Source organism: Pelodiscus sinensis, chromosome 32 (genome assembly GCF_052426305.1).
Source record: "Pelodiscus sinensis isolate ZL-2025 chromosome 32, ASM5242630v1, whole genome shotgun sequence".
NCBI lineage: Eukaryota > Metazoa > Chordata > Testudines > Trionychidae > Pelodiscus > Pelodiscus sinensis.
The window spans coordinates 7,112,948-7,123,787 of NC_143083.1; the positions used below are offsets into that span (position 1 = coordinate 7,112,948).

General features: G+C 46.5%; 1 protein-coding gene across 1 annotated transcript; it reads left to right on the forward strand.

Annotated features, from left to right (window-relative positions):
• Positions 1-381: 381 nt before the first annotated feature.
• On the forward strand, positions 382-10,533 carry LOC102458225 (uncharacterized). The gene is given in 4 exon segments (XM_089774968.1): positions 382-488; positions 2,911-3,011; positions 4,416-5,464; positions 5,467-10,533. Coding segments are annotated over 2 exon segments (771 nt in total). The 5' UTR covers positions 382-488; positions 2,911-3,011; positions 4,416-4,869; the 3' UTR covers positions 5,643-10,533.
• Positions 10,534-10,840: the final 307 nt, after the last annotated feature.

A 10,840-nucleotide genomic window follows, 5' to 3' on the forward strand; every position in this document is an offset into this window, starting at 1 on the left:
AACCCTGTTAAAGTCCTAGTCTTCGCCACATCCTCTGGCAAGGAGTTTCACAGGTTGACTGTGTGCTGAATGAAGAAATCTTCCTTTTGTTTGTTTTAAACCTGCTGCCTATTAATTTCTTAGTCGTGAGGGGGAAGGTAATGGGGACCAAGTCTGAGATGACAGAAGTGGGGTCATGCCCCTTTGAGGCATCACCACGGGAAGCGGGGGAAGGCAGTTGAGAGAAGGCCAAGTGCAGAGAGAGTCAAGTAGCCTGCCATCAGCAGTGAAAGAATGAGGCTTACCTCTGAATTCTCCCCATGCTAGCTGGGCTGGCTCCACCATCTTGATTTTTGTGGAACGTGCTGTTGATTGAGCCATGCTGGGAACATCCTGTTTCTTATTCAGATAACGCCATGCAACAGAGGCAAGGCAAGAAGAGATGGGGGAAGTAAGGAAGGCGGAAGGGAAGCAGGTGGAAGAGACTTGGCCCTGAGGACCAGCTCTTGGTGAGTTGCTGCTCATGACAATTCTGCCTTTCTGTAATTCTCCACGGTCCCATACAGTTTGTTTACAGCCCTGGCTCTCCGTGTTCTGTGCTCTCATTTACCCCGAAATGTCTTCTAAGAGCCCAGCAAGCAGTGGCAGTGTCGGTATTGCTGCTAGACAATATCGACCTCCTGTGGTTTGGCAAATTCTCTGGTTTGGCACCGGTCAGGTCCCGAGGGTGCCAGACTACAGAGGTTCAACCTGTAGATGATAGGTGAATGATTGACAGCCCTGGAGCCTGATGGACTTGATCTATCCAAAGGACAGTGCCAGTCTGGGCTCTGAAAGGGAAACTTCCCACATGTTGCCCTACCAACATGTTTCAAGTCCAACCTAGTGGGATGGCTTCGGGGGGGGGAGGGGGGGAGGCGGGGAATTAGTTCTGCCTGACCTATGCTGAGACTAATCACATAGCTAGGGTGGGCAGATGGCTTTTGTGAGGTGGGTATAAACGCATATAAAGAGAGAATATTTTGTGTATAATCTACTCTGGTTTCTCTTCCCCCATAAACCTACTTTCCTCTGTGTTACATTGCCCCCTGCCCAGCTCAGATCCAGGCCTTATGATGCCAGGCACTAGAGCTTTTCATTCATAACCACTCCTAAAACTAAAAGAGGATTTTTTTTGCAGGAAATGTCAATTTCCAATTATTATTGTCAACCTCAAATGATTTTTTTTCTATTTTTTTGATGACCCCAAATCAACAAAAATGTGAAGACTCAAAGGCCAGACAAAAAGAAATACCCGGTTTGTTTGGGGCAGAATTTCTTTTTGTCAGAGCAAAAAGCATTTCCTGAGCAGCCCTCCTAGGCACTGGCCAGGCGTACTGCCCAGAACTGAACAGCTTCCAGACTCAGGCATGGTCTACACCTAAACTTTAGGTTGACCTAGCTATTTTATTCAGGTCCATACAAATATCATGCCCAGTGTGATGTGGTTAGATTGACCTGCCCCCACCGAAGACACAGCTATGTCGATGGAAGAATTCTTCCACTGAGCTAGCTGCAGCCTCTCAGAGAGTTAATTACCTATAATAATGGAAAACTCATTCCATTGCTGTAGAAAGTGGTACGCTACAGGAGCAACACTGTACCTGTACTGCTATAGCTGTGTACTGTAGTGAGACCTTGTTTCTCTGTTTCATCCAGGAGTGGGGAACCTCAGGTCCGGGTGCCACATCCGGCCTCGGCTTGCCTGGATCCGGCCCTTGAGGCTCAGGGCTCCTCCCCCAGCACTGGGGAGCCTGCACTGCCAATCCAGCCCCCTCACCAGCCCACCGCAGAGCTGGAGCACACAAAATCTACTAGCCTGGACCCCCCTAGACCCTGGAAGTATGGGGACTGTCTTTCTCCTTCTCAGTTGGGGGCCACGACCGTGAGGGTTGGTTTTTGTGTTTTTGTTTCTCACCTGTGCATGGCCCCCGACTGATTTTTCTGTGGATCAGCAGCTGCTACCCAAAAAATGTTCCCCGGCTCCGGCCTAGTCCCTTCCCACTCTTTGACTGTCTCATCTGTTAAGGGTAAGAGATGTGTCCAACAGAGCAAGGAACAGAATGCTGGTCTCACCATTGTCCACTCCATCATGTGGCCTCTCTACATGTGTGACTGTCCGTAGACCAGGGGTGGGGAACCTCAGGCTCAGGGGCTGGATGCAGCCCCTGGCTTGCCTGGATCTGACCCCTGAGTCTCATGCCCCCTCCCCAGCACTGGTGCTCCAGCCCTCTTGCCACCCCCAGCGGAGCTGGAGCACACAAAATCTACTAGGCTGGGCCCCTCTAAGCCCTGGTGTGTGAGGGGAATGTGGGGCATGTCTCTCCTTCTCAGGCAGGGGCCACGTCAGTGAGGGTTTGGTTTTGGTTTTGGTTTTTTGCTTCTCACTTGTGTGCGGCCTCTGGCTGATTTTCCACACCCCTGCCATAGATCGTAAGCTTCTTGGAGCAGTGCCAACCCCATCTTCAATGTCTGGAAAGTGCCTAGCACACAAGAAGTCCAACCATAAATAATACTACAGAGACTTTCATTGGGGAAAGGGCTGAGACCTTCCTGACTCAGAAATCGACTCCTAGTTTCATGTTACCGTTGCTTTGAAGTTTGGAATTGCAAAGGATGCATTTTTGCTTCCCCAGGCTTTTAAACCACAGTCTTCTGCTCTGTAGGAGCCAAACGGACCTGCCTTGAATTAGCTATGGGATCTGCTCAGATTCCCAGAGCCTACAGCTGGCAGCATTACCAGGCTCAGGAAGCCTTTTTGCAGCTCGGGGGATATCTGCAAGGAGTGAATTAACTCTGGTGGTGCAGGGAGCTGCCTGTATTAATGGTTTTCTGAGCTAGGCTTTGAATGACATCTATGATCTGTTTGACAATAGTTTGTTTTAAACGCAGTTGCAGCCTTTCTTCAGAGCAGGAGGAACCAGTGTGGTGCCATCCTTCAAAAGATGGATTGGATCACTGGCGGGGTGAAACCCATCCAGAAACACTGAAAGGTACAGTATGGAATGGGAAGAAAAACAGTGAAGCTTCTTAGGCTACCTCTACACTGCAGAGTTTTTGCACAAGCGTGTTTTTGCACAAGAAAAAGTACAGTAGATCGTCAGAAGACAGGGCTTTTTGCACAAGAGTTATTCCTCTTTCTACGAGCTCTTGGGCAAAAAAGGCGTGACACCAGAGCTACGTCTAGACTGGCATGAATTTCCGAAAATGCTTTTAACGGAAAAGTTTTCCGTTAAAAGCATTTTTGGAAAAGCATGTCTAGATTGGCACGGACGCTTTTCTGCAAAAGCACTTTTTGCAGAAAAGCGTCTGTGGCCAATCTAGAAGCGGTTTTCCACAAAAAAGCCCCGATTGCCATTTTCGCGATCAGGGCTTTTTTGCGGAAAACAATACTATGCTGTCTACACTGGCCCTTTCGCGCAAAAGTCTTTCAGAAAAAGACTTTTGCCTGAACGGGAGCAGCATAGTATTTCTGGAAAAGCACTGATGATTTTACAGGAGATCATCAGTGCTTTTCTGGAAATTCAAGCGGCCAGTGTAGACAGCTGGCAAGTTTTTTTTGTGGAAAAACTTGCCAGTCTAGGCACAGCCCAGGGGTTTCTTGTGCAAGAAACCCCTATCAGAAAAAACACAGGTGCTCTGATGGCCAGTCCATGAATGGCAGAGCTTTCTTGCACAAGAGCATCCGTGGCAATGTGGATGTGCTCTTGCACAAAAACACATGGCAGTGTGGATGCGTTCTTGCGCAAGAAGCCTTCAGCGTAGATGTAGCCTGAGAGATACGCCTATTAACCTCCCCCTTCCTGTGGTGCAACACATGTAACCTGTGTTTGGAAATAGCTGGCTAAGGCACAGGATCTTTCTTTCGTTCTTTTGTTCGTTTGTTCTTATCATGTTGCCATTTCTCTTTGAGAGTTTTTTAAAAGCTAGAGGACAGAGACTGTATTGCCGTCTACTGGCTGGATGACTGGAAAGCTGGCAGGAGGACACTCCTACTACTAATTCATTCCCTCCCTCTTTGCATCTTCTGGCTTCTAGTCTCTCCTGTCCCTCCCAACCATTGCTAAATTTTGAGATCATACCATGAAACTGCTCACAGAATCAGCCAATCCAACTATTTATAATCTGTATATTTTAGGCTCCAAGGGTTTATAAATACAGGGGTAGTTAATAAGGGAGGACCTCATTAATATGTAGAGGTATGTTTAAGTTCCCCCTTTCTGCCTGGGTGGCAAGATGGCTCTCATTCGGGGGATGGTGCCTCTGTATACATTATGAAACCGTTTGGGCTCTTCAGACTAGCTTGTTAAATTGTTATTATGTCTTAATGTCATAAAAATACTTATTATGTAAATGGCTTTGAAATAGATCTTCACCTTGTTCTTTGTAAATTACAGGTGTGAACAAGGCAAAGGATAGGAGCTGGAGGGTGTGCACGCTCCAATCTGCATTCCATGCCGGTATCGTCATGGGCTGTAGGTGTTGGGCGGATTGCGCTGTACACCACGGATGTTTGTGCTGGATTGTGTTTGTCACCAGGGGTTGGACAGTTGCTGCGACATCACCAATTGAGTTATTGGGAATCCTGCTGCTGCGTCCAACGCCCTCCAGCTCTGAGCTGCAGCATCGGCCTTGGGTAACCCCCTCCCTAACCCTGTGTGGGAGAGAACAAGCCGAGGCAGGACAGCCCCACCCAGTTCCAGGGCAGGCTGAGCTGTGCTGTTAGGAAGCTGGAACTGCAGCTGCGTGCCTGGGCTTTACCCATGTTAGGGAAACACTGAGGGCCAGTCTCCAGGTCCATCATCCTGGCAGCTTTCCTCAGCACTAAATTTACGTTTTAAAGCCATATCAATGTTGCACCCAAAGGGAATGGAGGAACAGATGCAGACTGCAGAGTTTGGCTTTAATTCATCTGCTTCGTTTAATTTCCTACCCTGCCTTCTAATCAGTGACATTGCATTGATGGCTCTGGGAATACAGCAATTTCTCGTACAGGCACTGTTTAGTACAGCACAGTGCCTGTGCCATCTTAGCTTGTTCACAGGATCTCACTCAGGGCAGCTGTGCCACATTACCTCACAGGCACTCTGTCAGCCAGGGTGGCCGTGCCATGTTACCTGACAGGGCTATGCCATGTTACCTCAGAGTTACCTCTTGCTGAGGGCAGCTGTGCCACATTACCTCACAGGCACTCTGTCAGCCAGGGTGGCCGTGCCATGTTACCTGACAGGGCTATGCCATGTTACCTCAGAGTTACCTCTTGCTGAGGGCAGCTGTGCCACATTACCTCATAGGCACTCTGTCAGCCAGGGTGGCTGTGCCATGTTACCTGACAGGGCTATGCCATGTTACCTTAAAGTGGCTCTCTTTCTGAGGGCAGCTGTGCTGCATTACCTCACAGAGGCTCTCTCACTCAAGGCATCTGTCCCATGTTGCCTCACAGGCATTGAAGGGCAGCTGTGCCACATTACCTCACAGGGCTGTGCCACATTACCTCACAAGTGCTGTCTTACTCAGGGCAGCTGTGCCATGTTACCTCAGTAAGGCTGTCTCAGGAAGGCTGTCACCTATTTTTGTTGGTGGTGGACCAAATTTCCTCCATCCTCAACTTTATGTGCTGTTGATCACCCCGAGCAGCACTGCTTGTTCGTTCAGTCGTCTGAGACCAAAACACTCAGAGGCTGGGTAGATGTTCTTCTGGGTGACAGCCCTTCTTTTGTAAGGCTTTTGGTATCTCCTGCATAGTATAATCTGCATCAGATTGCTTTTACCTGCAGAAATGGAGAACTAGGATCTAGTAGTAATGCACTTGCATGGTGGAATAAAAGCTTTGCGGAGAACAATGAAAAATAAGTATTTATGCTAGCTTTTGGGTGCCACTCAGCTGCTGCTCATTGTGAAGTGTTAAACAGAACCAAGCCCGCGTGTCTTGCTGTCTACAGGAGTGAGTTGTAGAGCTGTTTAAGACAGCCTTTAGGTACTTGTGTGCCTCAGTAATGTGTGTGGGTCTAAACTTAATAGACCCAGCAAGACAGGCCCATCAACAGCAATTCTGGGCTCTAGGACAGCACAATCAATGGACCCCTTACTCCCCTCACTTGGCCAGACCCTCCCCAGAGAAAACCCAAGTGACCCTCACTTCATCAGAAGACCTCCTGGCTGGTTGCAGCCCTATCCCACACCTGTCCAGGGAAACCCCTCCCCTCCCTGCCCCAGACCCAACCCAGTGATACTTGCTGTTCAGATGCCTTGGCACTGGAATAGGGCATATCAAAAGCATCTTTGAAGGGAAACTTTCCCCCCGAGCAGGTTGGGTCTGTGGAAGGGAAGGGATGTGCAGCAGTGGCTGGCCTGGGGCTCCTCTGGCCAGGGAGGGGGCCCCATGGCTGGCCAAGGACTCCGCTTGTAGTGCTCAGGGCTTCTCCACGCAGGGAGGCCTAGAGCTGCTTCAGGACTTCTCTGACTTGCGGGGGAGGGGCTCAGGGCTTCTTTGTGTGGAGGAGCCTACAGCTGACCTGGGACTTCTCTGGCTAGGGCAGGGAGGGATGCTTCACATTCTCTAGATGGGGGTGGGCGTGTGGCTCCGGCTGGGGAAGAGGAGATCTTGTGACTATGGCCACAGAGGGAGGGTGCGGGTGGAAGGAGTGGGGTTGGGTGCAGCATCATTCATAGGGGCTCCATCCACTGCCCATGCACCCATGCCTGTGGCCCACCTGGACGATTTCAGCCTGGTGCGGTTCCCAGCTGCCGCTACCCCTGCAGAGGCCAGGGCCATGGGCAATTGCCCTCTTTGTCCCCCACTCCACACATGTAGGTGGGCCTGGGTCAAAATTGCTATCTTCCTAAAAATTAGATAGTTGTGGCTTTTCGGGGCTTTGTCATGTATGTCGCAGACCTATACTATAGTATAATTGCCGGTACCACTCTACAATACCAGCACCTCAGTGATGCTCAGATAGAATCATAGAACTCTAGAAATGGAAGGGAGTTGGAGAGGTCATCAAGTCCAGACCCCTGCCCCTGATGGCAGGACCAAGCACCATCTAGATCACCCTCACAGGTGTCTGTCTAACCTGCTCTTAAATATCTCCAATGATTCCATAACCTCCCTAAGCAAGTGCTTAACCACCCGGACAGGTAGGAAGTTTTTCCTAATGTCCAACCTAAACCTCCCTTACTGCAATTTAAGCCCATTGCGTCTTGTCCTATTATCAGAGGTTAAGGAGAACAATTTTTCTCCCTCCTCTTTTAACATCCTTTTAGCTTCTTGAAAGCCATAATGTCTCTTAGTCTTCTCTTTTCCAGACTAAACAAACCCAATTTTTTCAGTCTTCTCTCACAGGTCATGTTTTCTAGACCTTTAATTATTTTTTTGCTCTTCTCAGGACTTTCTCCAGTTTTTCCACATCTTTCCAGAAATATGGTGCCCGGAACTGGACATAATACTCCAACTGAGGCCTAATCAATGCAAAGTAGAGTGGAAGAATTACTTCTCGTGTCTTGCTTACAACACACCTGTTAATGCATCCCAGAATATTTGCTTCCCCCCCCCACAGCAGTGTGGTCCACTGTGAACCTTAGACCCTTTTCTGCAGTACTCCTTCCTAGATAGTTCCTTCCCATTCTGTATGCATGAAACTGATTGTTCTTCTCTAAGTGGAGTAATGTGCATTTGTCCTTACTGAATTTCATCCTATTTACCTCAGACCATTTCTCCAGTTTGTCCAGATCATTTTGAATTGTGACCTTATCCTCCAAAGCACTTGCAACCCCTCCTAGCTTGGTAACATCCACAAACTTTATAAGTGCACTCTCTATGCAATTATCTAAATCATCGATGAAGATACTGAACAGAACCAGTTCCAAAACTGTCCCCTACAAAACCTTACCCATGACTCAGAATTTGTTGATATCTATTACCTGAGTCCTGGTCTACACTAGGACCTTAGTCCAAAATAACACCCCCAAGATCAAATTTGTCATCCACACTACAAGCCTGTTAGTCCAGAATAGGGGGCCACGGAATTCAAACCCTCTAGTCCTGCTTTTCACGAGGAATAATGCTATTCCCAAACTTGTAAGTCCAAAACATTAGTGTGGATGCTCCGGTGCCACTAATTAGAACTAATTAGAATTGGCCTCTGGGAGGCCTCCTGCAGCTCTCTGGAGTGCTTTCTGGGGCTCTGAGTCTGAGGTAGTGCATCCACATTAATGGAGCCTGCCTTGGACTACATTCGATTCTTCCCTATAGTGAGGACACAGAACTTCAAATTTGTGATACCGGGTGCCCAGAAATTCAATTTAGTAAATTTGAAATAATCTCCTAGTGTAGACATGGCCTGTGAAATTATCCAAACAGTTATGTACTCACCTTATAGCCCCATCTACATTGTATTTCTCTAGAGTATTGATAAGTAGGTTATGCGAGGCTGTAGCAAATACTTTACTAAAGTCTAGGTATATCTCATCTACCACTTCCCCCTTATCCACAAGGCTTGTTATTCTATCAAAGAAAACTATCAGGGGGTATGTCTACACTACCCCGCTAGTTCATTCCACGAGGAGTAACGGTAGTTTGAACTAGGAAGCCTAGTTCGAACTACCTAGTTTGTGCCACGTGTAGCCGCGCGGCACGGGGTTCGAACGAGTGGGGATTTAAAAATGGCGGCGCCCCGCTTATGCAAATGAAGCCCGGGAAATTCAAATCCCGGGCTTCATTTGCAATTGCGGTATGCCTACATTACCCCGCTAGTTTGAACTAGCGGGGTAGTGAAGACATACCCAGATTGGTTTGACATGATTTGCTCTTGACAAATCCAGGCTGGCTGTTGCCTATCACCTTATTATCTTCCAGATATTTGCAGATGGATTCCTTAATTATTTGCTCCATTATGATTCCTGGTACTAAAGTTACGCTGACTGGTCTGTAGTTCACTGTGTTGTCCTTATTTCCCTTTTTATAGATGGGCATTGTATTTGCCCTTTTCCAGTCTTCTGGGATCTCTCCCATCTTCCATGACTTTTCAGAGATACAAAGACGGATCAGATACCTCTTCAATGAGCTCCTGGAGTATTCTAGGATACGTTTCATCAGGCCCTGGTGACTTGAAGGCATCTAACTTTTCTAAGTAATTTTAACTTGCTCTGTTCCTATTTTAACTTCTGAATCTAACTCCTTTTCTCCAGCATTCACTGTTGTAAGAATCCAATCATCACCAAACTTCTTGGTGAAAACTGACACAAAAAAGTTGTTCAGCACCTCTGCCATTTCTACATTTTCTGTTATTGTTTTTCCACCTTCACTGAGCAATGGACCTACCCTGCCCTTGGTCTTCCTCTTGTTTCTAATATATTTGTAGAATGTTTTTTGTTCCCCTCTAGCTAGTTTGAGCTCATTTTGTGCCTTTGCCTTTCTAATTTTGCCTCTACATACTTGTACTTTGACCTAGTTTCCACTTTTTATAGGACTCCTTTTTGATTTTTAGATCATTCAAGATCTGCTGGTTGAACAAGGGTGATCTCTTGCTGTTCTTCCTATCTTTTCTATGCAGTGGAATAGTGTGTTAGTTCTTGCACCATTAATAATGTCCCTTTGAAAAACTGCTAAGTGTCTTCAATTGTTTTTCTTCACACTCGTCTTGCTTCCCACAAGACCTACCTACCAGATCCCTGAGTTTATTAAATTTTACCTTCTTGAAATCCATTGTCTGTTTTGTTGTTCTCCCTTCTACCATTCCTTAGAATCATGAATGCTATCATTTCATGATCACTTTCACCAAAGCTGCCTTCCACTTTCAAATTCTCAACCAGTTCCTCCCTATTTGTTAAAATCAAATCTAGAACTGCTTCCCCCTAATAGCTTTTCTTCATCTTCTGAAATAAAAAACTTTGTCTGCAATACATACCCAGAACTTGTTGGATAATCTGTGCCCTGCTGTGTTATTTTCCCCCAAATGTCTGGGTAATTGAAGTCCCCATCACCAACTCCTGTGCTTTGGATGATTTTTTAGTTGTTTAAAAAAAGTCCAATCCACCTCCTCTTTCTGGGTAGGTGGTCTGTAATAGACCCTGCCATGACATTACCTTTGGTTTTTTTTTTACCCCTTTTAGCCTCTCTCAACAAGTTTGTCTCCCATGTCCATTTCAACCTCAATCGAAATATATACATTTTTAATGTCCAAGACAACACCACCTCCTTTTTTTTCCTGCCAATCCTTCCTGAACAAGCTGTACCCTTCAGTACCAATATTCCAATCATGTGTATTATCTCATCAAGTCTCTGTGATGCCAATTATGTCATATGAGAGATATGTTTTCAATGAATCTATCAACAGTTCTCTTGTACGCAATAGAACCCTTTCTCTGATATCCTAATCAGTGCTATTGTTACATTTGTTATTATTATATTATTGTATTTCCATTGCTGTGTTCACATGTGTGGTGCTAATGTTTAAATTCAGATGTTTATATGCGGAGGAATATTTTAATAAATAAATGGATGTAATAAATAAAATCAAATCTTGCTTTATTGGAATGAAACAAAAATGAACGGCTATGGATGAAGTATTTCTTCAGCTCTTCCCTGTTATCCCATGTCCCTCTTTACACCTGGTCAAAATCAGTGCAAAGTGTGTCTGAATTGGCTCTGATTTGCATTGGCTTACATGAGGGCGCAAGGTGCAGGCTCTGGCAAATCAGGCAGGTTATTTTCACAGTAAAAGCCTCCTTTGGGCCTAAATTGGCTGCCCTGTGTTTCTTGGCCCATTCATTATGTCTGGCAGCCAGAAGCAAGTGTTTAAAGGTTAGCTGGGCTTGTAGAGTT